We start from the raw sequence: 26222 nt of genomic DNA on the forward strand, positions 1-26222 counted from the left end.
GGGCTGCTGTCTGCCTGCCCGGGTGCTGCCTGCACCCAATGGTCCCCGCCGAGCCCTGCCTGCACCCCCGGGACCAGGCATGGTTCCCCCCACCCATGGGGATGAGGACTCTGAGCCGGTCCCTTCGTGGTCCCGTGGCTGGGTGGGAGCTCAGGGCAACCCCAGGGACCCTCAGGGACACACCCCCCCCTCCAGGGACGTCCTAAAGACCCTTGGGGGGGGGGTGTGTCCCAGAGACCCCTGCCAGGGACCCCAGAGACCCCCAGGGACACTGACGGGATGACCTCAGAGACCCCCAAGAGACCCTTAGGACCTCCAGCTACACCCCAGAGACCTCCAGGGACCCTCAAAGACCTTGCCGGGGCAGGCAAGGGTGGCCCGGCTGGGGACAGGGGACGGGACAGCAGGAGATGCTCCGTCCCTGCAGCTGCAGAAGGGACAGCTCGTGGGGACAGAGGACATTTTGGGGGGGGTGGGGGGGGTGGTCCTAGCCCAGGGTGGCCTGGATCAGCATGGAGGAGCTGGGGAGGGCCGAGAGCAGCGGGGGACAGCCAGGGCTGGGACAGGGCTGTCCCCAAGGACCCTCGACCCAGGGGGCGGGGGGTGTGTGTGTGGGGGGGTGGGCTGCAAAACGCCCCGATGCCACAGTGATGGACGCTAGAGCTGGGGCGGGGGGGGAGCAGCCACCCATGCCCCAGGACCCCCTCCCCACTCCGCAGCCGTGTTGGTGGCACCCCCGCCAGCTCTTCCTTTAATTACGATCGTTTGCTGGTGTTAATTATTGAAACCCGCCACACAGTGCACTCCGCTGTAATTGTGTTCAAATTAAATTAGCGCAGCCCTATAATCAGCTCCCCAGGAGCACGGCGGCCAGCGGGGACGGGGTCCCTGCCAGCGGGCCTCGCCGACACCGGCCCCCCCCCCCCCCCAGTCATGGTCATCGATCGACAGCGCCGGGGACGCCGGGGACAGCGGCCCCACCATGCGGATGCCCATGAGTGCCATTCACCGGTGTCCCCAGGGACACATGGTGGCGAGGGGACCAGGGACAAGCTCGGCATCGCTATGGGCTCGGGGTGCCCGTGGGCTTGCGGTGGGGAGGGCACGGGCACAGCCCCCACCGTGGGAGCCAGGGGCACCCCACCACGTGCCGGGGTGCAGGCAGCAGCGGGAAGCCCATGGGACTTTTTCTGGGGGTGTTGCCGCCGGTCCTCCCCCCCCCCCCCCCAGCCTGGCTCAGGTTGGGGGGGGGCTGTGGTCAGGGTTGGGGTGAGGGTTGAAGTCAGAGCTGGGGGCCAGGATTGGCACCCGGGGTCGAGGTTCAGGGTCGGGGTCCAGGATTGGGAGGTGGGGTTGAGGTCCACGGGACTTGGGGTTCAGGTTCAGGGCCAGGGGCCACATTTGGGACCTAGGGTTGAGGTCCAGGTTTGGGACCTGGGGTTGGGGTCCAGGTTTGTGACCTGGGGTTGAGCTCCAGGTTTGTGACCTGGGGTTGGGGTGCACGGCTGGGGCTCGGGGTTGGGGTCCAGGGTTAATGACCACGTTTGGGACCCAGGGTGGAGGTCCACAATTACAACCCAGGATTGGGGTCCAGGTTTGGGTCCCAGGGGTTGACAGGTCCAGGGTTGGGGTCCCGGCTTGGGACCTGGGGCTGCAGGAGGAGCTTGGACCAGACTCTGCACCATTGCCGCTGTCCTAGGGGCAGCCCCCCCCATCTCCCCCCACCTCATCCACCCCCTGACCAGCGCTCAGGGCTCACCGGGGCAGGACGAGCCCTCCCCGCTCCTGGGACGGGGTCGGGGCCCCGGGGCTGCAGCCCCCCTCCCCGATGCCCCTGCCTGGAGCGTCTCCCCCTTCCCAGGCGGTCCCAGCCTTGGGGTGCAGTTTTGGTCCTTGGGGATGAGGTGAACCGGGGGTGGGAGGGGTGACACCAGCATGGAGGGGACCCCCCGGCAGGAGAGCCCACGGCGCGACGCTTGACTACTTTTATTGGGCCTCTGAAGCTTTAAATACAGGCCGGGGGGGCGGCGCTGGCTGCGGGCAGGACAGAGGGGGGCAAATTCAGCTGTCAGTCGGACCAAGGCAGGGGGCCGGGGGGCCGGGGCCGCCCCCCACCCCGGCATCCCCGGGGCACGAAGCTGCAGCCCCCCCCCCCCCTCCCCCCTCGGCTGCCCCGGCCCCCGGGGGACGGGACGGGATGGGACGGGACAAGGCGGGGGGGGGGGAGGGGGGAGGACGTTAGTGTGGTGGCGGCGGTGGGGACGCGGGCCCCGAAGCATCCCTTAGCGGCTGTAGCCGAACTCGTCTGCGTCGTCCGCGCGGAAATCCCCGTAGCGCCAGAGGTTCAGCTGCAAGAGAGGGCACGGGATGGGGCCGCATCCAGCGTCACCCCGGAGATGGGGGGGGGGCACATCCAGCGTCACCCCGGAGATGGGGGGGGGGCACATCCAGTGTCACCCCGGAGATGGGGGGGCCACATCCAGCATCACCCCGGAGATGGGGGGGGGGGGGGGGGGCCACATCCAGCGTCACCCCGGAGATGGGGGGGCCGCATCCAGTGTCACCCCGGAGATGGGGGGGGGCACATCCAGCGTCACCCCGGAGATGGGGGGGGCCACATCCAGCGTCACCCCGGAGATGGGGGGGCTGCATCCAGTGTCACCCCGGAGATGGGGGGGGGGGGGGCACATCCAGCGTCACCCCGGAGATGGGGGTCTGCATCCAGCATCACCCCGGAGATGGGGGGGGGGGGGCCGCATCCAGCGTCACCCCGGAGATGGGGGGGCTGCATCCAGCGTCACCCCGGAGATGGGGGGGGGGCACATCCAGTGTCACCCCGGAGATGGGGGGGGCTGCATCCAGCATCACCCTGGAGATGGGGGGGGCCGCATCCAGTGTCACCCCGGAGATGGGGGGGGGGGCCACATCCAGCATCACCCCGGAGATGGGGGGGCTGCATCCAGTGTCACCCCAGAGATGAGGGGGGGGCCGCATCCAGTGTCACCCCAGAGATGGGGGGGGGGGGGCCGCATCCAGCGTCACCCCAGAGATGGGGGGGGGGGCCGCATCCAGCGTCACCCCAGAGATAGGGGGGGCCACATCCAGTGTCACCCCGGAGATGGGGGGGGGGGGCCGCATCCAGTGTCACCCCGGAGATGGGGGACCTGCATCCAGCATCTCCCTTGGAGACGGGGGGTGGGTACCACATCCAGCACTGCCCCCCCCCCCCCCCCCAAGACAAGAGGGCTGCTGCCCTCCCACCCCATCTCCCACCCGCCCCCACCCTGCCCCCCCGCACTCACCCGGGCGCTCTTGGCCGTCTCCTGGGCGTTCAGGTATTCGGTGATCTGCGGGGACAGAGGCCTGGGGTGAACCTGCGCCCCCTCCCCTGCCCTCCCGGGGAGGGTTTTGGGGGGGGGGGGTTGCGTGGGGCTGTGCGCCCCCAGGGACCCCCCAGCAGGGTCTGCCTGGCCACGGAGGGTGGGGGGAACCCCACCCTGTCCCTCCCTGGCACCCCAACCTGCACCTTAGGGAGGCGGGGGGGGGGGGGGTCCCCATCGAGGGCAGAGAGGTGGGACCCCCGCCCAGCACGGCCCCAGGAGGGAACGCAGGCACCTGGGTGGGGGTGGCTAGCGCTTGGGGTCACACCCCCCCCCTCCCTGAGCCCCCAGGGCAGCCACCACTGCCACCGAGCCGGGATCGATGCGGCATCAGATGAGCCCGGGATCGATCACCGCTCGGCTGCCCGCGGGGCAGGGACACCCCCCCCCCCACCCCATCACCCCCCTCCACCCACCCAGCAGCACCTACCACTTTCTGGAACTGCTTCTCCTTGCGCACCTCCACCATGACCAGCCCCTCCTTGACCAGCCCCAGCCCCACGTCGCTCTTGGAGTCGGCGAACTGGAGGGTGACGTGGGGACAACCCGGTCCCAGGTGCTCCACGTTGAGCAGGCACTGGGTGTTCTGGATGTCCCGCACCACGCTGTCCACCGCGTCCGCCCGCGCGTCGTCCTGCGACACCGCACGGCATCGGGCACCGCGGTCCCACCGGGGACACCCGGAGCCCACCCCACTTCCCCGGATTCCACCCCCCCCACCCCCCCAATACTTACGTCCTGGGGCACCTGGATGAAGGCGAACTTGTACTCGGTGGCTTGCGCCGGCAGGACGCGGGCGCTGAAGGCGGGGGGCAGAGTGGCCAGGCGCGTGGCGGGCAGCGTCTCCTTCTGCGAGGGCAGAGAGGGTGCTGGGGCTGGGAGGGCACCCAAGGGCGCTGCGCACCCCGCGATGGGCTCCCGAGCACCGGGGCTGGGAGGGCACCCAAGGGCGCTGGGCACCCCGCAATGGGCTCCCGAGCACCGGTGCTGGGAGGGCACCCAAGGGTGCTGGGCACCCTACGATGGGCTCCCGAGCACCGGGGTTGGGAGGGCACCCAAGGGCGCTGGGCACCCCGCGATGGGCTCCTGAGCACTGGGGCTGGGAGGGCACCCAAGGGCGCTGGGCACCCCGCGATGGGTTCTCTGGTGCCAGCTGGAGGGAGGAAAATGTCGGCACCCATGGATGGATGGATGGACGGACAGATGGACGGATGGCTGGATGGATGGATGGGCAGACAGATGGCTCTGCACCCTGAGACCCCTGGTCCCAGGGGCACAATCCTGCCCCTGCCTGATGCTCGGCAGCTGGGGGACACAGCCAGCCCCACCCCCCCAGCACGGCTGGAGCTGGGGGGCTCCAGTTGGCACCCCAGGGTGCCCCCCACCCATGCCCCCCCCCCCCAGCATGGCGAGCACTCACATTGCCATAGTCAATGTAGAAGATATGGACTTTGGCGGCCGACTCCACCTTCTCCACCCGGGCCCGGTACCTGGAGGGCGAGATGGGGGGGCGGTCACCCCAAAAACATACCTCAGCGTGAGGCAACACCGCCCCATGGCCCCACGTCGGGGGGGGAGCGGGACCCCCACCTCACCATTCTCCGTCGACGAACTTGGCGATGCAGAAGTCTCCGCGGCGCGGGGCGTAGGAGCCCTCCACGGGCGGGTGGCTGCCCACCTCGGCGCGCATGTTCTCCATCAGCTTCTCCAGCTGGGCGCCTGCGGAGGGGCCGGATCCAGCACCCGCCTCCGGCCACCCCCATCGCTCGCCCCGGGGCTCGTGGCGGGGACTGCTCTCACTTAACCCAGGACACGCGGATTTTTTTTGGGGCTGCCCACCAAAACCGAGCATCCTCATCCCGCCAAAATAAAGCCCCCCACCTCCGGGTGGCAGAACACCCGTGGGTGCTGGGGGTGCCGGAGCTGCGGTGCCATCAATATTGCAGAGGGGGCGTTAATAATTCAATGGGTGCTGCTGCGTTACGGCTTCACCTGGCACCCGCTGCCGCAGCACCGCGGTGCTCGGGGATGGGGGGGGGTGTCCCTGGGGAGCTGCACGCCCTCCGGGTGGGGACCCAGGCAGGTACCGCGATGGCACAGGCACGGCTGGGAGGTGGGGGGGGGGAATTCGGAGCCAGTGCCGTGCCAGGCCGGGGGTCCAGGGATGAGCCCCCCCATCCCCATCCGTGTCCCTTAAAGCAGCCAAATGACATTGAAGGGCTGTGGGGGGGGGGTGGTGGTGGGGAGAAGAGAGCGGTGGGACCCCAGCCACGTCCCCTTACCCGTCTCCACGTCCTGCACGTAGAAGTGGAGATCGTCCGTGATCTCCGTCACGAAGACGGGCTTGTAGTTGGCCGTGCGCTCCTTCTCCTCCAGCACCGGCACCACCTCCTCCACCGGGGTCTCCTCGTAGTGGGACCACACCTGGGATCGAGGTGGGGACACATTGGCCAGAGGACCCCGTGGCCATGCTTGATGCCACCGGCAAGCGGCCAGGACCGGAGTGGGGATGACGGCTGTGCCGGTACTCAGCAGCCAGAGCATCCGTGGTCCCCGGCACCCTGGATCCCACGCGCCTTGGGGTGGGGACATCCCTCGGGGGTGAGGACATCCCTCGGGGTGGGGGGACATCTCTTGGCATGGGGACATCCCTCGGGGTGAGGACATCTCTTGGCATGGGGACATCCCTCGGGGTGAGGACATCCCTCAGGGTGAGGACATCTCTTGGCATGGGGACATCCCTCGGGGTGGGGACATCCCTCGGGGTGGGGGGACATCTCTTGGCATGGGGACATCCCTCGGGGTGAGGACATCCCTCGGGGTGGGGGGACATCTCTTGGCATGGGGACATCCCTCGGGGTGAGGACATCCCTCAGGGTGAGGACATCTCTTGGCATGGGGACATCCCTCGGGGTGGGGGGACATCTCTTGGCATGGGGACATCCCTCGGGGTGAGGACATCCCTCGGGGTGGGGGGACATCTCTTGGCATGGGGACATCCCTCGGGGTGAGGACATCCCTCAGGGTGGGGACATCTCTTGGGGTGAGGACATCCCTCGGGGTGGGGACATCCCTCGGGGTGGGAGGACATCTCTTGGCATGGGGACATCCCTCGGGGTGAGGACATCCCTCGGGGTGGGGACATCCCTCGAGGACGGTCCTGCCCCACGCTCACCTTCTCCTTCTTCTGCTTGGCGGCCTCCTCAGCAGCCAGCAGCGCCTTGTAGTAGGGGCTGCGCTCGGCGGTGAAGTGGACCTTGGAGAGGGCGTGCTCCACCAGAGCCACCGACAGGTTGAGGCCCTCGATGTGCAGCCAGCCGATGAAGTTCCCTGCCTTGTCCATGCTCTCCACCTCCACCTCCACCTGCGGGCGCCCGGTGGGGAGGGATGTCAGCCCTCTGCACCCTCAGCAGTGGGCAGGATCCGGCCACGCACCCTTCCCCACCCCACACCTGCCCGCCCAGCCACCGCCCTCGCCCCCAAATGCTCAGCTTCATCTCGGCTGCTCCAAGCTTCATCAAGCAATAAAATGAATGTCTGGATACGACGGAGTTTGACCGGGTGGGTGGACGTGTGCCAGGCATGTGCCCGGCCAAAAGCCACCCCAGCCCGGGGTGTGGCAGGCAGGGTCCCCCCTGCTATCCTCCCTGGCACCCAGCTCTGCACCCCGGGCACCCAGCTCTGCTCCACGGCACCCAGGTCTGCTCCATGAGCCTCCAGCTCTGCTCCCTGGCACCCAGCTCTGCTCCACGAGCCCCCAGCTCTGCTCCCTGGCACCCAGCTCTGCCCCCTGGGCACCCAGCTCTGCTCCCTGGTACCCAGCTCTGCTCCACGAGCCCCCAGCTCTGCTCCCTGGCACCCAGCTCTGCCCCCTGGGCACCCAGCTCTGCTCCCTGGTACCCAGCTCTGCTCCATGAGCCCCCAGCTCTGCTCCCTGGCACTCAGCTCTGCTCCCTGGGCACCCAGCTCTGCTCCATGAGCCCCCAGCTCTGCTCCCTGGCACCCAGCTCTGCCCCCTGGCACCCAGCTCTGCTCCCTGGTACCCAGCTCTGCTCCATGAGCCCCCAGCTCTGCTCCATGGCACCCAGCTCTGCACCCTGGGCACCCAGCTCTGCTCCATGGGCAACCCAGCTCTGCTCCCTGGCACCCAGCTCTGCTCCATGGCACCCAGCTCTGCTCCATGGGCAACCCAGCTCTGCTCCCTGGCACTCAGCTCTGCTCCATGGCACCCAGCTCTGCCCCCTGGCACCCAGCTCTACTCCCTGGAACCCAGCTCTGCACCCTGGGCACCCAGCTCTGCTCCATGAGCCCCCAGCTCTGCTCCCTGGCACCCAGCTCTGCTCCCTGGGCACCCAGCTCTGCTCCCAGCAATGCCCAGGGAAGGGAACCAGCAAGGGACAAGGGCAGGGTGGTGCAAGGGATGAGGGCAGGAGCACACCATCCTCTGGGTCTTGAGCTCCCTGCCTGCACCTGGGAGCAGCTGGGAGCACAGGCAGAGCCCGGAGCCGTGCAGGGCCAGGCCGGGGACTGAAACGGGGCTGCCGGGGCAGGAGGCGGCGAGCCCAGCTCCGAGGGACGCAGTGGGGCTGCACCTCCTGCCCCCGCGTTGCTTGTGCAGGCAGCTCCTGCCTGCTGCATCCATGGCTGGCAAATGTGGCCGGCCCTGACGCTCCCTGCACAGGACCAGCGCCCGGCTGCGGGGCAGGAGCATCCCCAGGGTGGGTGCCAGGAGCCCCGCGCCCCCAGCCCGGCTCTGCTGGAGCACCCGCCAGCCCGGCGGGGAGGCAGCTCTGCCTGTGCCCCGGCTCTGCCCGCGCCCCCGTCCTGTGGCGTCTGCCTGCCAAGGGAAGGGCCCGGCGCTCACGCGGCAGCCAGAGCAAACCGGAGTGTGCAAACCAGAGAGCAAACCTGACAGCAAAGCGGAGTGTGCAAAGCGGAGTGTGCAAACCAGTGGGAGCAAAGCGGAGTGTGCAAACCAGAGAGAGCAAAGCGGAGCGTGCAAAGTGGAGTGTGCAAAGCAGAGAGAGCAAAGTGGAGTGTGCAAAGCGGAGTGTGCAAAGCAGAGAGAGCAAAGTGGAGTGTGCAAAGCAGAGTGTGCAAAGCAGAGAGAGCAAACTGGACCGTGCAAAGCGGAGTGTGCAAAGCAGAGAGAGCAAAGCGGAGTGTGCAAGCCACTGAGAGCAAACTGGAGCGTGCAAACCAGTGACAGCAAGTTGCGGGGGGTGCAAACCAGCGAGAACAAACTGGAGCGTGCAAGCTGGCCGCCGCCGGCAGGCTGCAGCCCTGCCCTGGCGCAGAGCTGCCTGCCTGGCAGCGCAGGCAGGGCTGCAGGCAGCGCTGCCGCCTTGCACACTCGCAGTCCCGCCGCCCTGCCAGGCCGCTGGCAGCCCCGGGGTGACGCGCGCCCCGGAGACATTTCACCGGGACCTCTGAGGCCGGGGGATTATTTCCACCGCCTGGCCCTCGGCTCTGCTGCTCCGGGCGGGAGCAGCCAGGCACAGCATGGAAACCCTCCGTCCCTCCCGTCAGCAGCTGGGGGTGCTGCCGGGGGTGCTGCCGGCCGCACGCTGCACCCACCCAGCCGGGGTGCCAGATGGGAGCAGGGGAAGAGCACCTCTGCTCCATCCCAGCTGCGCGGAGATTTATTGCAATGCTCCGCAGGCAGGGAGCATCCCCTGTGCACCCCGGGCACCCCCATGCACCTTGCACACCCCCCCCCCACCCTGTACCCCAAGCACCCTGCACACCCCCGTGTGCATCACCCCACAGCGTGCTGCCACAGCCACCACAACCTCCGGGGTCCCTCCCCTGCCTCCTCATTACCTGGGACAGTGTCTGTCCCCAAATTCAGTGACAATGCCCAGGAGCTCTGCAGACTGCCCTGCTCTGAACTGGGGACGGGTGACGATCCCCAGAGACCCCCACATCTCCCTTCCCGGCGGCTCCGGAGGGGCTGAGCCGGGGCTGGCTCCAGACCACCGCGGCGGCATGGCAGGCGTCCCCACCACCCTGTGACAAACCCACCAGCTCCCCTTTTCCAGCAGCACCTGTTACCGCCTCAGCAGCTCTGCCAGGGCTGGTAACCTCTGTTAATCCTGTAATGGGAGTTAAAAGCCCCCAAACAAGTGGATTTGCAAAATAACGCCCCTTGCAGAGCGTGTGGCATCAGCTGGTGTCTCACACGGCGCAGGGTGTGCGGGTAACAGGGTGCTGCATGGGGAGGGGGGGCATGGACACTGCCGAGCCCCCCATTACGGTCCCTGGGGCAGCGATCTCACCCTCCCGACGCCAAACCCAGGCGCCAGCAGCCGGCAAAGCTGGGAACCGCTGGGGACATGTGTGTCACCCCTGCTGGGGACAAGCTTGGTGCCCCGGAGCTCTGTCCGGTCCCCAAGCCGGGGGCTTGCAGCCCCCCGGCGCTTTGGGGGTGGGCAGGCAGGAGACGCCGGGCAGGAGACGCCGTGCGGGCAGGAGATGTTGCAGATGGAGCCCATGGGACCAGCTGTGCCCAGCGCCCCAGGGCAGCGTCCGAACCCTGCCCGGGGTGGGGGTCTGCCTGCCTCCCACTCCAGGCCCACCCCGCTGCAAAGAGCTGAGCCCCGGCACGAGGAGCACCCCCAAAAGGGTCGCCCCCTGGGAGATACCAGCCACGGGGTGGGGGGGCCGGGCACCGGCCAAGCCACGGAGCTTCTGCGCACATAAAGCCCCTTTGAGAGCATCCGTGGGGCGGCAGCGAGCCAAGGCTCCCCACACGTGCCCGGCATGCTGATCGCCTCCACTGCCCGCCTGCGTGCTGCTGCCAACAAGCAGGAGGAGGGAGCCCGGAGCCCCTGGAGCATCCTCCCTCTGGGAGGGCCGGACCCCTCCGGGTGTGCCGCGCTGTGCCCGAGGGGCTGTGCCCGACCCCCCGACCGCGGCGGGTCCCGCCTGGGCTCCCGGGCCAGCAGGGCTGTTTCCAGCAGCCCAGAAATTTGTTTGCCTGGTGCCATGGGCGGGTGATGGGTCCCACCCCGGGCAAGGCATCCCCACCCCGGGGCAGAGCATCCCAGCCCGGGCAGGGTAAGTGCCGTGACCCCAGGCTACGGCGTGCCTGGGGCCGTAGCGCCCGGTTCGTAACACCTGGAGCAAGGCTCTGTCGCGGCCTCTGGCACGAAGCTGCGTTTCCATCTAGCGGCAGCCGGACCGAACGGCAGCGGGACGCGGCGCAGCCAGTGCGGCACCGCACACCTCGGCCCCGGCCAACCTCCCCCTCCCCCCCGCCTCCAGCAGCCCCTTCCCAAACCTCCCCTGCGCCAGGCCAGCATGGCCTTAAGCGCAGCCGCCCACGGTGCACCAGGTGCTGGAAGAGCCGGAGCACCCACGGGTGCGTGCAGCGCGTGCCCCAGCTCCCACACACAGGCTGAACACGTGTGCGCGAACGCACACGCTCGAGCAAAGCACAAGCGACCGCGTGCCCCGCACGCGGAGCATCTCCTGCCAGGACGCGGGGGAGCTGTGCCCCGCTGCCCGCACGTGCCGGCCTGGCCAAGCAGCAGGGGCTGCTTGCCCTCCTGCCCGCACCACCGCCCCAGCCCTGCCGGGAGCAGGGGGTGCTCCCTCCCGCCTGCCCTGCAGCCCGCTCCGGCGAGCACTGACCCCCAGTACCGCGGCGCCGCGAGGCCTCCCGGCGCTGCACCGACCTCCGCTCCATCAGCTGGAGCACCGGCACTTCGCCGGCCACATCCCTCCGCCATCAATCCCTCGTCAGGGGCTGGTTGCTAATTGCATCTGCCTGGCTGGCAGCCGCACGCCCGGAGCTGCAGCGGGGCCGGCGGCCAGCTGGTGAGCGGCGGTGGGCGTGCGGCTCGGCACCGCGGCGCTGCCGGGGACGGGCAGAGGGTCGTCGTCTTCCCGCAGTCCCTTCCAGTCGCCGGAGCTGCAGCCCAGGACGGCGTTTGGCTTGTGGCCGGTGCGGCCACGGGGACGGCACACACCGGCGCCGGGTGCGTGGCAGAGGCACTGGCCGCGCCGCTCCCCGCTGGGGACGGAGGGAGAAGCGAGGTTTGGGCCGAGAGGGAGACGGATGGGCCGTTGCGCTGCTTTACAGGTGCCAAGTTGCGATCATTTAATTACCCCGCCGTAGCCTTCCGCGTGGTTAATTGTGTTTGGCTCTGCTGGCGCTGCCGGACACGGAGCTGTTTTCCCATCCCAAAGCTCATCAATCCTGTCCTAACTTTTCCCCGTTGCTTAAAAAAGCCTCGCAGCGTCCCTCTTCCCTTCCACCACACCAGCTGCCGGCACGGCGCCTGCCACGGCACGTGCGCGGCACAGCCCGGTGCTGCTGGCATGCCACGGGGCAGGATGAGGCCCCGGGTCGCCCGCTCACCCCAGGGATGCTCGTGCTGCCTCCGGCCGGGCTGGTCCCCAGGGAGCAGCACCCCATGGACGCGTGGCGGGACCCCCACAACACGGCGGGGTGATGCTCCGGTGGCAAAGGTGTCCCTGTCCCCTGTGCCACCCCCCTGCAGCAGGGTCACCGGCGAGGGGACGAGCAGGACATTAATGGACTCGCGGTAAGATCTTTCCTTCGGCAGGGACAGGTCACAACAGCCGCTCTCTGCCGCGGGGCACGGGGGACGTGTGGGACCCACCCGTGGGGTAGACGAGGCCATCAGGTCCTGCAGCACCCGGGGGACATCGCTGCCACGCGTGGCAGTGGGGGGCACTGGAGGGGGCTGCAGAGTGGCCCCCTGGGGATGTGCCACCGACATGGGGACGGTGACGGCAGCTGGGGCCTGGCACCCTGCAGGGAGCAAGGACAGGAGAGCGTCCTGGGGTGCCACGGGGTGCTGTCGTGCAGGGTGTCCCCAAGGGGCCACCCCTGAGCACCCGCCAGCCCCACAGAGGTGCCCAGCCAGCTGCGGGCACCCACTGGCCCTTGGGTGACGGCTTCAGGTGCCGCCGGTGGGCACAGCCCTGCGCACCGGGGGAGCAGGGGGTCTGGGGGGGGGGGGGGGGGGCTGGTGGGCCGATTAGGGGGCTGTGCGGGGACCCAAATCCCTGCGCCTCATCGCAAAGCCGAGCTTCCCACCGGAGCTGCTTCCCCGACTCCTTGTCCCCGAAGAGGGTGCCGGGGCAGGACAAGGTCCCTGCCAGGCTGTGCCGGCCCCGCTCCCCGTCCTCGCCCCACGCAGCCCCCGGTTTGGGTGCACGGCCCCACTCCCCGGGGGGTCCCAGCCCCGCTCCCTTGCACGGCGGGTGCTGTTGGCACGTCCCTGTCCCGTGACGCCCCTGTCCCACCCCACTCCATCCTAACACGGGGGTGGGGGCCCCACAGACACCGAAATCCTGCACGGAGTCCCCAGAGACACCCACCCGGCAGGGTTTTAACCCCCCCCCAGGGAAACAAGCTCCCAGGTTTCCCCCCATCGCCTCACCCTGCACCCCCCTGCAGCATGCCCACCCCCGGCACCTCCTCGCTGCCAGCCTGGGGGGCCGGGGCAGCCCCCACCCAGGATCCTGGGGACCCCCATCCCAGGCAGAACAGGAGCCCCCCCCCCCGGCGCTGCCGGTGGCCCGACGGTCCCCGCATCCCGCAGGGATTCATCCTGCTCGGTGCAGCAGCCCGTGGGGGACAGCTGAGCTGGGCGCCGCACCGGGGGAGCCTCCCCGGCCCCCCGCTCTCGTTCTCGTTCTCTTTTATTAATTAAAACTCGTCCGAGGCTCCTCCGGAGCTGCCACCCGGGGCCCCGCCGCCGCTCGGGACGCCTCGGCGCTGCCAGCGAAACCCTTGGCCGCCAGCAGCTCAAACAGGGGTGTAAAATAGCGCGGGGGGGGGGTGGTGGTGGTGGTGGGGTGGGGGCCCAGGCTCCGCGGTGGGGGGCACAGCCCCCCGGCAGCTCCCGCAGGTCCTGTTCCATGTCCCCCCGCCCGCATCCCAGCGATGATGCACACCGGGGTGGGTGCCACTCACCTCACAGCATCGTGGCAGGGGCCGCCCCGGTGCTGGCACCCATGGGACCCCAGGGGAGCTGGCGTTTGCCCCCTGCAATCCCAGGGGTTCATTATCTGGCCGGCACTAATTATCCACCCGCACTGGGCCACCCCGCAGCTGCCGGTGGCGGCGGAGGCAGGACACCCAGGCACACCCCCCAGCCCGTACCCCAAAAAGCAGGCGGCACCCACGTGCCCATCACCCTGGCACCGCGCTCACGCCCCAGCCCACGGCGGAGCCGGACCCGTCCCCCCCCCCCCCACCGCTGCAGAGCCGGGCTCGTCCTCTCCATCAGTGTCCCAGCTTGTGGCAGGTCTCAGCCCTGAGCCCGGGGGGGGGCGTCCACGGACCCCTGCTCGGTTGGGCACCAGATCCTGCGCTGCGTGGGGGGGTGTGGGTGGGGTGGGGGCCGCCAGCCACGGATGGAGCCGAGTCCCCCCCCATCACCTTAAAGCTGCCGAGCTGCTCCGTTAGCACCGCGACGCCTCCGTCCATCCGTCCGTCTTTCTGTCCTCACCCCGCGGCGCTGCCTGGCCTCGGCAGGGGGGGGCTTCGCTGAGAAACACCACCCCCCCCCCCATATCCCCAGCACGGTCCCCTGGAGCGGGGCTGCGGGCAGGGAGGAGGAGGAGGAGGAGGGAGGAGGAAGAGGGAGGAGGAAGCCCATCCCGCACCTTCCTCCCAGAGCAGCGAACCCGAAAATAGCTCCCGACCGCCGCACCGGAGAACCGGGGCGGGGGGGGGGGGGGGGGGGGTCCGGCGGGTCCCCTCCGGAGCGTGGTGGGCGTCGGGGAAGGGGAGGGTTTAGAGGGTGGGTGGGTGGGTGGGAGGGGGTGGGGGGGGTCGTCGGGGGGGGGCGTCAGAGCGCCGGCGAGGCCGGCGGTGCTCAGCATCCCCGCCGCCGCCGCCGCCGCCGCCGCCGCCGCCGCCGGGCTCCCAACGCGATGCGTCAGCAATCCATCCGCGCTCCCACTGAAGGACAAAAGGATGAGAGAGCCGCCTGCGCGGCTGCCGCCCGCACCGCCCGCACCGCCCGCCGCCGCGCCGGGGCTCCGCGGGGCCCGCACGCCCGCTAGGACCGGAGGATGCCCGCCGGCCCCGGGGCCGCCGCCGCCGCCGCCGCCGCCGCCGCCGCCATCGCCGCGCTGCGCGGGCGGCCGAGCCGCTGAAGGCGACGCCCGGCCCAGGCGGGGACGCGGGACGGAGAGGCGGGAGGGCGGACGGGACCCCCGAGCGGACCCGCCGCCCGCCGCGCCGGGGCTCCCCCCCGCCGACGGCCCCCCCCGCTTTGGCCCTTCCCCTCCTCTGACTGGTTTTTTCCCTCTCCTCTGGGGCTTTTAGCTATTTATTTATTTATTTTTATATAATTTTTAATTTTTTACTTTATTTTTTATTTTTTAATTTTATTTTCGTTACCTTTTTTTAAATTTTTTTTTTTAATTCTTCAATTTTTTCCCCGATTTTTTTTTCCCATTTTTTTCCCCCCATTCCCCCCCCCCCCCCCCCCCGTTTTTTTTTTAATTCCATTTTTCCCCCCGCCGCCGGTTCCCCGCGGGCGGGGGCCGCCATGCCGGGCCGGCCGGGCCGGCCGGGGCGGCCCCACGGACGGAGGTGCGAGGCGCGGGCAGCGACGGCGGCGGGGCTCGCCGCGGCGGGGGGCTGCCGGGCCCCCGCGTAGCCGGGCCGCCCCCCCCCCCCCCCCCCCGCACCGCAGCCTCCAGGAGCCATTTTGTCTTTTTTTTTTTTTTTTTTTTCTCCGGAGCCGGCCCCCCCCCCCCCCCCCTCGCCCCGGCCCCGCTCCCCCCCCCCCCCCCCCCCCCCCCGCCGCTCGGCGCCGAGCACCCCCGGAGCGGCCCCCCCGCCCCTTCCCCAGGTAGGTACGGCTGGAGAGCGGGGCTCGGCCGGGAGGGAGGGCGCCTCTTTCCTCCCCCCCGGCACCTATTGTCGCTTTTTTTTGGCTAAATTTTCATTTTTCCTTAAAACCCCCCCCTTCCCCTTCCGCGGCGCCCCCCCCCCCCCCCCTCCGGCCAGCCGGGCCCAGCTTGTCGGAGCCGGGAGAGGGGGGGGGCCCTGAGCCAGTTCTCCCTTTTCACGCCGACATCCCCAGACGATGGTGAATGATGAACGTGCCACATCATGAAGCTCTTGTGGCAGGTAACTGTGCACCACCACCGCCGCCGCCGCGCCTGGAGAGCTGCCCTGGTCTCCTACCTGACGGTACACGCGTGGATCCTATACGTTGCCGCCGCCTCCCCCGGACCCCAGAGCTGCCCCTCCGTCTGCTCCTGCAGTAACCAGTTCAGCAAGGTGGTCTGCACCCGTCGCGGCCTCGCCGAGGTCCCCCCCGGGATCCCCTCCAACACCCGGTATCTCAACCTCATGGAGAACAACATCCAGATGATCCAGGCGGACACTTTCCGCCACCTGCATCACCTGGAGGTCCTGCAGTTGGGCAGGAACGCCATCCGGCAGATCGAGGTGGGGGCTTTCAACGGGCTGGCCAGCCTCAACACCCTGGAGCTCTTTGACAACTGGTTGACCGTCATCCCCAGCGGGGGCCTTCGAGTACCTCTCCAAGCTGCGGGAGCTGTGGTTGAGGAACAACCCCATCGAGAGCATCCCCTCGTACGCCTTCAACCGGGTGCCCTCCCTCATTGAAGAAGCTGGAGTACATCTCCGAGGGGGCTTTCGAGGGGTTGTACAACCTCAAGTACCTGAACCTGGGGATGTGCAACATTAAGGACATGCCCAACCTGACGCCCTTGGTGGGACTGGGAGGAGCTGGAGATGTCGGGCAATAACTTCCCCGAGATCAAACCGGGCTCCTTCCACGGGCTCAAGTCCCTCAAAAAGCTCTGGATTAATGAACTCGCAGATCAACCTGATCGAGCGGAACGCCTCGACGACCTGACGGCGCTGGTGGAGCTCAACCTGGCCCACAACAACCTCTCCTCCCTGCCCCACGACCTCTTCGCCCCGCTGCGGTACCTGGTGGAGCTCCACCTGCACCACAACCCCTGGGATTGCGACTGCGACATCCTCTGGCTGTCGTGGTGGTTGAGGGAGTACATCCCCACCAACTCCACCTGCTGCGGGCGCTGCCATGCCCCCCTGCACATGCGGGCAGGTTCCTGGTGGAGGTGGACCAGACCTCCTTCCAGTGCTCGGCGCCCTTCATCATGGACGCCCCCATGGACCTCAACATCTCGAGGGGCGGGTGGCCGAGCTCAAGTGTCGAACTCCTTCCCTGTCCTCCGTTAGGTGGTTGCTGCCTAACGGGACGGTCCTGAGCCACGCGTCCAGCCACCCGCGCATCTCCGTCCTCAACGATGGCACCCTGAACTTTCTCCCACGTCTTGTTGACGGACACCGGGGTTTACACCTGCATGGTGACCAACGTGGCGGGAACTCCAACGCCTCGGCCTACCTCAACGTGAGCACGGCCGAGCTCAACACCTCCAACTACAGCTTCTTCACCACCGTCACGGTGGAGACCACCGAGATCTCCCCGGAGGACATCTCCCCCAAGTTCACCAAGCCCGTGCCCACCACGTCGACGGGCTACCAGCCGGCGTACACCACCACCACCACCGTCCTGGTCCAGACCACGCGGACGCCCAAGCAGGTGGCGGTACCCACCGCCGACTCCGCGACAAGAAGCAGACCAGCTTGGACGAGGTGATGAAGACCACCAAGATCATCATCGGTTGCTTCGTGGCGGTGACGCTCCTGGCCGCGGCCATGCTCATCGTCTTCTACAAACTCCGCAAGCGACACCAGCAACGCAGCACCGTGACGGCCGCCCGGACGGTCGAGATCATCCAGGTGGACGAGGACATCTCGCCGGCGGCGACGGCGGCGACGACCGCGGCGGCTCCCGCTGGCGTATCAGGTGAGGGGGCAGTCGTGCTGCCCGCCATTCATGACCACATTAACTACAACACCTACAAACCGGCACACGGGGCCCACTGGACAGAGAACAGCTTGGGGAACTCTCTGCACCCCCCCGGGACCACCCTCTCTGAACCCTATATAATTCAGACCCACACCAAGGAGAAAGTACAGGAAACCCAGATATGACTTTTTTTTTGGGGCTTTTTTTCCTTCCCCCCCCCCCCCCCCGAAATTACAAATGCAATAGAATGCACAAAGACAGAACAAAAAAACCAACAAAAAAAGGAAAAAAAAAAATAGACAGCAACTTTTGTACAGAGCGGGGAGAGACCTTTTTTTCTTGTACATGCTTATATATTAAATCTATGGGCTGATAAGAGAAGCAGATTATATTAAAATTTAAAAAAAACAAACAAACCAACCACCACAAAGAAACTATTTTCTAACTCGCAAAGTTCTATTTAAAAAGAGGGAGAGAAAAAATATTCAAATTTGCAGAAACCGGAGCAGCGGCAGCAGCGGCGGCGGCGGCAGGGCCCCCGTGCGCGGTGCAGCGCGGTGCAGCGCGGTGCAGCGCGGTGCAGCGCGGTGCAGGGCGGCGCGGGGAAGACGCTGTAGCGGGGAGCGCAGAGAGGAGCCTGGTGGGGTGGGGTTGGGTGGGATGGGGGGGGGGGGGGGCAGGATGCGGCCGGACCCCCGTCCCACGGCGCTGCCCTGGCCGCGTGCCGCCTTCACCGGCTGCGGCGGCTTCAAACCGGAGCAGGGAGCGGGACGGCGGTTCGAGCCGCCGTGCTGTGCCAAAATCTTCCAAATGCAATAAAGAAGTTAATTTTTGGGGGTTTTTTTTTGGGGGGGTGGGAGGGTGGGGGGGGTGTGTGGGTGCAGCCTGTGGGCCGGGGACAGACGTCTGCAATGTATTAAAGCAAAAAATTAACAGAAACCCAAGAAAAGGGGGAAAAAAAACCAAACCCCAGGCGGGTGGGTGCTGGGCGTGCGTGGGGGGGGGGGGGCCGGCGGCGGGGGGCGAGGAGCGGGTGACCCCCGCTCCGCTCTGCTCCGCGCCCCCTTTCCCACTGCACCACGTCCTGCAGGCCCCGGCGTGCGCCGCCGCACCGGCACCGGGCACCGGCACCGGCGTGCGCTGCCGGCACAGGGCTAAGGCTCCTGGGGGGCTGGGGGGGGCCCTGCCGGGAGACCTGACGTATGATTGTAGACCACCTTCAGCAACACGCTGCGATTTTTAGTCCTTTTTTTGGGGGGTGGGTACTCCCCCCCCCCCCCTTCCCCGGGTGGGGACGAGGATGGGGACCCCCCCCCCCCCCCAAGCCCACCCCGAGGACTGCTCATGGAATGGGGGGGCCGGGAGAAATTAAGGGCTCGGGGGGCTCGGCCCGGCGATGGGAGGGGGCCGGGGAGGGGGGGGGGGGCCACCAGCATCCGAGGTGGCTGCCGGGGGGGTCCCGGCAGGGATGGCAAGTGCCTCGTGGGGGTCCCGAGGGGCTGGGGGGGGTCGGGAGGGGGGGCACGGGCAGGGTTGGGCAGCGAGGGGGTGTCCCTGGCCGCTCGGGCACTGGAACTACTTTAATTTCTTATTTTAGCTTTAAAAAAATTACCGGAGGGTGTCAAATCTGAACTAAAACTGGGGGGGGGGGGGGGGGGGTGCGGGGGGGGGATAAAGGCGGGAAGGAGACGCAGAAGTTATATCTATATCTATATCTCTCTATATAAACGCCAGAACGATCTGACTGTACTCTGAGAAACGAACAAACAAACAAAAAAAAAAAACAAGTGTATTTTTGTATTTTAATAAATATTGTTCAAAATTTGTAATGCCGTGTCCCTGAGGGGTTAAGCCGGCGGGTTGCGGGGGGCTGCTGCCGTGTCCCCCCGCCCCCCCCCCCCCCCCCCCCGGCAGCCGGCGGCCTGAAAGGGTTTCTGTTGCTGCTTTTTTGTCTTCCCAGCAGTAAAAAGCCTCCAAAAAATCACGGAGGGGGAGCCGGGGAGGAAAATGGAGGGAGGAGGCGGGGAGTGACGCGTGGGGGGGCTGCCCTGAATTGGGGGGCAAAACGTGCTGGGGGGGGGGGGGGGTGGGGTGGGCATCGTCGGCTTTGTGCCCCCCAGCTTGAGCATCCCGCTGGGCACCCAAGCCTGTGCGCGCCGGGACCCCCGGCATCACCGGCTTTCGGGCACTGCCGCGGCGGGCACCCGGTTAAAGATGCCGGCGCATCCCCCAGCGTGGGACCCCTCGGCCGGGGCGCACGGGACGGCCCCCCCTCCATCCTCCCCAGGGGCTGCTTTGGGGGGGGGCCGGGGCTGTTACCCCTCTGATTCATGGGTTCCCCGGCTGGAAAATCTTAATTCTCCATTAAAGGAGGGAGCGGGCGCAGACGAGAGGGAGGATAAAGCCGGGAATGAATCACCCGGCAGCGGGTCCCGGCTGCCCGCGCTCCAAGATGGTCGGGCAGAGGAATGGGGATGGAGGCCATCCCCGGCACCGCGGCGGGGACACCGAGACCCCCGGCTGTGTGGGGATACAGGGACCCCCAAGCGTGCGGGGACACCAGGACCCCCGGCTGTGCGGGGACATGGGGACCCCTGGGTGCCGGTGGCAGGGACACAGGGTGCCTGGGTGCTTGGTGGTGGGGACATTGGGACCCCCGAGGGCAGCGTGGTCCCCGAGGTGCCACCCCCGTCCCGGCCCTTGTGGTAGTGCTGGGGTGACGGTGCCCGCTGGCAGGCCCCGGGCCACCCTTGTGCCGTCCCCGCGACCGTGGGCTGCCCCCGGCATCTGGGATGGAATAGGGGTCCCCCCCGGGGACCCCATCGCCCAGCCCGGGGATGCCAAGAGGAGGAGACCTCCCGGCACCCAGTTTCACCGGCTCCCGTGCTGGGACCAAGCCCTCGCGCGGTGCCCAGCCGCCGCAGAGCTGTCGCGGTTATCACGTCGGGAGCTTAACGTTGGGATTTTAGGGGTGGGGTTTTTTTTTTTTTAGGCTTTTTCACTTTTTTTTGGTGAAATCGGGGAAGGTTTCTATCAAAACATATGTCTGGTTTTCTCTTTATTACCGGCTTTTATCACTCCGGCTGATCTGCTAATGCAAACACCGCTCCCTTCTTCCTCATATCGGGCTGAGCTCCCCCACCCAGCCCCGGCTTTGCTGGGGGGCCTTCCTCCCCGCCGGCACCTCCGCACTCCTCCTCCCCACGCCAGCCTCTGCCGGGGCCTGGCCGGGCAAACGTCCCATTCAAACCTTTAATTCATCGGCAAGGCAGGAGGGGATGGGGTTGAAGTGACATGTTGATTTTATTTAGAGCTCCTAGCTTTAATTTTAGCCTTAAATTAGAGCACCCGAATAAATCATCTTCCCGCTGCTATAAAACAGGGCTGGAGGGGAGCGCGGGGGGTGCGGGGGGGCTCTGCGGTGGGCACGGAGGGGCTGCAGGCGGCCAGGGCACACACCAGCCCTGCGGGGACGGCGTGGGTGGGGTCAGGGCTGCGGTGCCATCGGAGCAAGGGGCTGCGGTGTGACGGGGCTGCGGTGTGATGGGGGGCTGCGGTGTGACGGGGCTGCGGTGTGATGGGGGGCTGCGGTGTGACGGGGCTGCGGTGTGATGGGGGGCTGCGGTGTGATGGGGGCTGCGGCATCATGGGGGGCTGTGGTGTGACGGGGGGCTGCGGTGTGATGGGGGCTGCGGTGTGACGGGGCTGCGGTGTGATGGGGGGCTACTGTGTGATGGGGGGCTGCGGTGTGATGGGGGGCTGCGGTGTGACGGGGCTGCGGTGTGATGGGGGGCTGCGGTGTGACGGGGGGCTGCGGTGTGATGGGGGGCTGCGGTGTGACGGGGCTGTGGTGTCATCAGTGCAAGGGGCTGTGGTGTGATGCGATGGAGGTGTTGCAGTGTGAGCAGCGTAAGGGGCTGCAGGCGTGATCAGGGGCTGCAGAGTGATCGGGGTGTTGCAGTGTGATCAGTGCAAGGGGCTGCAGCGTGATGCGACGGAGGGTTGCAGTGTGAGCAGCGTAAGGGGCTGCAGCGTGAGCGGGGGCTGCAGCGTGAGCAGAGGGGTTGCGATCTGATCAGCGTGAGGGGTTGCAATGCAATCGGGGCTGCAGCGTTATCAAGGGGTTGCAGTGCGATCGGGGGGCTGCAGCGTGCTCGGGGGAGGCCGGGGCACTGCTGGAAGTGCCACAGCACCGGAGCTGGCCGGTCCCCGCTCCCAGGGCTCGGAAACTTTCCTGCCTGAATCTCCCACCGTATCTGCGGGCAGGGGGGCTGGCGGTGCAGGCAGGGGGCCGGGGCTGCAGGCAGGGGGCTGGGAGCAGGGGGCCAGGGCTGCAGGGACGGAGCAGCACGGGGGGAAAGCAGCACTGCCGGGAGAGGGACAGACGGACGTCCAGCCGCACGGACGAGGGCGGGAGGGTATTTGCAGGCAGCCCCGTGCGAGCGCCTTCGTCACCGGCTTCGCAGAGCCATGCGAAAACCGGAGCGACAGGAATATAAAAGCCTTTCATTGGCGGCTCCGGCGGCGATGCCAGGCACGGGCCCCCCCTCGCACACACGCCATCCGCCTGCCGCCCACCCACCGTGCTTTTTCTTGGGGGGGACCGGGAGATTTCAGCTGCCAGAGATGCTTTGCCGCTCGCTGCCGACAGCCAGCCCGGCCGGCAAGGGCACGCCGGCCCCCGGTGCAGGCAGTGGCAGGCAGGGCTGGGGCGGGCTGGCGGTGCCCCATGCCGAACTGCGCCGGTGCCCAGGCACCCCCTGCAAACCGCCCCACGGCCGCCCCACGGCCGGTTCCTCATCCCGGTGGGTTTAATGAGGAAAACATCCCGGAGGGGAGCGGGGCTGCGCGGCAGCTGCAGCATCCCGTGATTAAAACCTATGGGCTTGTTAAGGGATAATTTCTATGGCAACCTCCCCGGCGGGGACCGGCCTCTACACCGGCACATACCAGCAGGTGCCGGTGGCTCTGCCAGCACCCCGCGAGCCGGATGGGGCACCCCACGGCGCATCCCTGGCACTGCTGCGGCCAGGGGTCCCTGCCGGCCCCCCGCTCCCCCGGCCGGGGTGGGCGCAGGGACGAGGTGCTTGGCCGGCGTGGGGGGACGGTGCCCCGGTGCCGGGGCCTTTTCTTTGCCCGCCTGTACACGGCAGCGGCAGGTTTTGGCAAGAACAGCTCGGTAATTAGCCGCCGTGCTTGGGAAAAGGCAAATATTTACTAAATAAGGATATGCACTTTCAGGAAAAAGCAAATGTCACAGCAGCCGCAGAGAAACCCCCCGTGGCGGTGGGACCGGGAGGGGGATGCTCCCCGCGCCCGTTCCGGCGGCTGTGGCTGGCGGGGGCGGTGGGATGCGGTGGGACACTGTGGGAGGTCGGCGGAGGCTCCCGCCAGCGCTGCGAGCGGGGCACCCAGCCCCTTGCCGTTGCACGGGGGTCCGCGGTGGCACCCCCGGGGGTCCCCTTGCCCCAGTGACACCGGGCAGCCGTCCCAGGGCCATGCCCGCCGCGGCAGGCAGCCGTTACAGCGGCTGTTACGGCGGCGTGGGCTCCCAGCCGCTCGGCACACAACCCGATGTGGGGCTCCCGTTAATTATTCTTATTGCTGCGGATATTTTTGGCTCCGGTGCTGCAGATGGGTGTGTGTGTTGGTTTTTTTTTTTTTGCAGCTTGGCGGGTTTGCGGCGGCAGCGTGCCGTAACGCGCCCTGGGACCAGCGCTGCCGGTTGGGCCTGGCGGGGTTTGGATGCTCTCAGAGGAGGGAGCGGGAGCAGGGTGATACGCTGGCGTGCAGGAGATTTAACGACCAGTAATTTAAGGCTCGATTCATCAGAGCACGACAAGAGGCGCGTTGGATTTTGGGCCCGAGAAATTCTGCAGACGGGGCAATTTTCTGGTAGTCCCGGAGGACTGGGCAGCTCCTGCCGGGATCAGTGCGGCGGCCACCACGGCAGAGCATTGCTGGGGTGCCGAGAGGGAGCATCGGGGGGGGGTGTGTGTGTGTGTGATAACCCCCCATCGCCTGCCTGAGCTGGGGGGGTCACCTCAGCGCCACGATCGCAGCGGGGGTCCCCGCGCGGGCGGCTGCGGCTCGCGTGGCTACCGGTGCCAGCATGCTGCCTGCACACGACCGGATTAGCCGAGCGCAGGGCCGCGAGCCATTGATCCTCCCGGAGCGTCGCCGGCAGCACCGTGGCCGCCGCCAGCCCCAACCTCCTCCTGCCCAAAATGAGCCGGGGCAGGTTAGTCACCGGCTCGCTGGCTTCACCTGGCCGGTGAGTCAGCAGCAGCCGGAGCCACCAGGTTAAAAATATACCCTCAGCCTCCCGGCAGGCAGAAGGGTGAGGAGGAATTTGGCTGCTCCCCACCCCAGCACGGGTCTCCCCGCCCCCCCCCCCCCCCCCGGGGTAGTGCACGTGTCCCCAGGCCACCGTGGGAGCCTCGGGGACCGCTGCCAGGACCCCTACCCCGGCTGCACGTGGCAGCCAGCTCCTGCTCCGCTGGCTGGTGGTCCGGCACCGGCTGCCCCCGCAGCGCGACCCCCCCCCCGGCCTTTGCTGTGGAGGGCTTTGCCAAACTCGGTGCCAGGGGGAGTGGCGGTCGCAGCATGCCCACCAGTGCCACCCAAGTCCCCGGGGATGTGGCCGGGAGAGGGTTCCTCCTCCCCAGACCGGGGCTTGGGGACCCCTGCCCTGCCCGGGCTGCCTTCCCCGGGGGCTCTGCCCTCCGGATGCTCGGCACGAGGGGTCCTGCCTGCACGTGGCATCGGCGCCCTCCACCAAATTCCTGGTAATGGCTTTCATTTCTGTAAATCCCACCCGGTCTCTCTCCCGCCTCACAAGGAAGAGGAGCCTGCAGCCTCACAGTCCCGCAGCCCCCAGCCCTGCAGCTCCGTGGGGTCCCTGGAGGCGTCCGCCCTCCCCATGGGGCAGAAGGCAGCAGGAGGAGGCGGTGGCTCCCGGGGGACCTCCGTACTCCTCCCTGCTCCGTCCCCTGCAGCGGGAAGCCGAATTCGCAGAGGTAGGGCGGTGCCTGGCAGCTTGTCCCCGTCCCCGTCCCCGTGCAACCCTGGGGATGTCGCTGCAACAGCTCCCTGCACAGCAAAGCCCCCGCAAGATCCCGGCTCCGGGGGTGACGGGACCCGGCACGGGCTCCCCACGGCCGACACGGGGACCCCCCACGCACAGCACGGGGAGCTCGGCCTCCTCCTCCTCCTCGGATGAACAATGGTGGTGGAGGAAAGCGGGTGGGTGAGTTGGCCAAGGGCTGCGCCGGCAGCACAGCAGCCCCGGGTAGGCGGACGGACAGACGGACGGACGTCCTTGTCAAGATTAAAAACACCCAGAAGCAAGAAGCCGAGCGACGTCCGAGCGGCAGTTGTCAGCTCTCCGACATGCCGCTGCTCCCCTCCGGCTGCACGCCACATGCCGGGCGTGCAGGGCACCGTCTGTGCTCCACCGAGGCAGGTGGGGAAAACTGAGGCACGGCGAGCCGCGCTGCAGCCGCCGTGCTGTACTCCAGCTCCCACGGCAGCAGCACAGGCAGCAAGGGGTGGCTGAGCACCATCCTGCCTCTCCCCGCTCCTCCCCAGCAGCACCGTGGGGCTGTGCCGGTGCCGGCCGAGCTGCCGCCATGTGCCGGGCCGCTGTTCTGGTTGTTTTTTTTCCCCAAGCCTGAACTGCAGATTGCGGCAAAGCACTTTTTTTAAGGGGGAGAGGATTTTATTTGCCCTTCTCCCCCCACCCCAGGTAATTAGGATTGCAGCACAGGCGGCTGCCGGGCCCATTTGCATAAACAGTTTAGCAACTGCCGGGGCTGCTTTGCATAACGCGCCGCTGCGCCGCACCCTGTCCCCGCCTAATTGGCCTTACGGGTTGGAACCCCCTAAATTGGGTTAACGCTGAAGCGGGTTTGAGGATGGCACGGTGCCGCTGGCAGCGGCGGTGGGACCCCCCCCGTCCCATGCGGGGCTCCCCAGGGCTTGGAAAACCCATCAGCTCCGGGACAGAGCGTGGGGGCGGCCGGCAGGGTTTGGAGTGCCAGCGCGGTGCGACCGCAGCTCTCCAAAGCTCCGCCGCGACGTCCCCAGGCAGCATCCCAGCTTCCGCGTGGCCTCCTCGCCGCGGTCACGTGCTGGCTGCCGCGGCCCGGCTCCCAGAGGCGAAGCACATCAGTGCCGGGCGAGCGGCCCCTGCGTCGTGCCGGTAAAGCCCGGCGGGACCCCGCGGACGGCTGGCGCCGTATAGATGCAAAATAGTCTGCACCTTGGGGAAAGCCGGCAGCCTGGCCGATGTAATTAAATCCAGGCACCTTGTCAAAGCAGGGCTGCTCATTTGCACAACATGAGCACGAGGGGGTAAGGGGTGGGACGGGGCTCTGGCAACCTTCCCGTCACCGCCTTGGCGCAGGCGGCGGTGGCCGCCTGAGCTCTCCCATCCAACGCCTGGGCCCCGGAGCATCCGGTCCTGTCCCGTGCCACGCTCCGCGCACCCTCTGTCCCCATCCCCAGGAGGTGACAGGGCTGGCCCGGCCGTGGGACGGCCACCCCTTGGGCCACGACAACCCGCCGGCGCCTGGCCGGGCTGTGCCAGGACGTGCCATTCAAAGGCAAGAGCCACCGCAGTGGCTCCGGCATCACCAAGGGGTTTTTCAACGGCTTCTGCCGCCCAGAACGGCTCCTTCCTATTACGGCAGGAGAGATGCCTTCGAGGGGGGAGCATTACGCCTTGGCAAGAGGCAGTTTTTGCCCACGATTCCATAACCGGTCCCATCCGCGGGATGCCGACCCCGGGGAGCGTGGCAGCAGGCGGGGGGTGCTCGGGGGATGCTCCCGGGGATGCTCCCGGGGATGCTCTCCCGCTCTTTGGTCCGTGGTCTCCAGCCTCGTGTTTTTTTTTTTTTCTCAAAGGCTCCGGCAAGGAGTCGGGGCTGAGACCCGCTGGCAAGGGCTTGTTTAGTTTTTAACGAGCCCTGCC

At 67.7% G+C, this 26222-nt stretch overlaps 2 protein-coding genes across 2 annotated transcripts in view; one reads left to right on the forward strand and one right to left on the reverse strand.

Annotated features, from left to right (window-relative positions):
* Window positions 1–1971: 1971 nt before the first annotated feature.
* Window positions 1972–26222, reverse strand: part of SND1 (staphylococcal nuclease and tudor domain containing 1) — a 138256-nt gene continuing 114005 nt past the window's right edge. Inside the window, exons 17-24 of the mRNA XM_076363753.1 lie at window positions 6556–6744; window positions 5663–5804; window positions 4976–5099; window positions 4801–4870; window positions 4116–4229; window positions 3811–4014; window positions 3303–3347; window positions 1972–2348 (exon numbers count right to left, since the gene is read on the reverse strand). Of these exons, the coding sequence (XP_076219868.1) occupies window positions 2283–2348; window positions 3303–3347; window positions 3811–4014; window positions 4116–4229; window positions 4801–4870; window positions 4976–5099; window positions 5663–5804; window positions 6556–6744 (954 nt within the window). The 3' untranslated portion in view covers window positions 1972–2282. The remainder of the gene's footprint in view (window positions 2349–3302; window positions 3348–3810; window positions 4015–4115; window positions 4230–4800; window positions 4871–4975; window positions 5100–5662; window positions 5805–6555; window positions 6745–26222) is intronic.
* Window positions 15409–17449, forward strand: LRRC4 (leucine rich repeat containing 4). Its single transcript, XM_076363751.1, is given in 11 exon segments — window positions 15409–15906; window positions 15908–16005; window positions 16007–16127; window positions 16129–16215; window positions 16217–16250; window positions 16253–16471; window positions 16474–16557; window positions 16560–16696; window positions 16698–16752; window positions 16755–17000; window positions 17003–17449. Coding segments are annotated over 11 exon segments (1929 nt in total). The 5' UTR covers window positions 15409–15489; the 3' UTR covers window positions 17434–17449.

Source organism: Aptenodytes patagonicus, unplaced genomic scaffold (assembly GCF_965638725.1).
Source record: "Aptenodytes patagonicus unplaced genomic scaffold, bAptPat1.pri.cur scaffold_86, whole genome shotgun sequence".
In the NCBI taxonomy this organism is placed as follows: domain Eukaryota; kingdom Metazoa; phylum Chordata; class Aves; order Sphenisciformes; family Spheniscidae; genus Aptenodytes; species Aptenodytes patagonicus.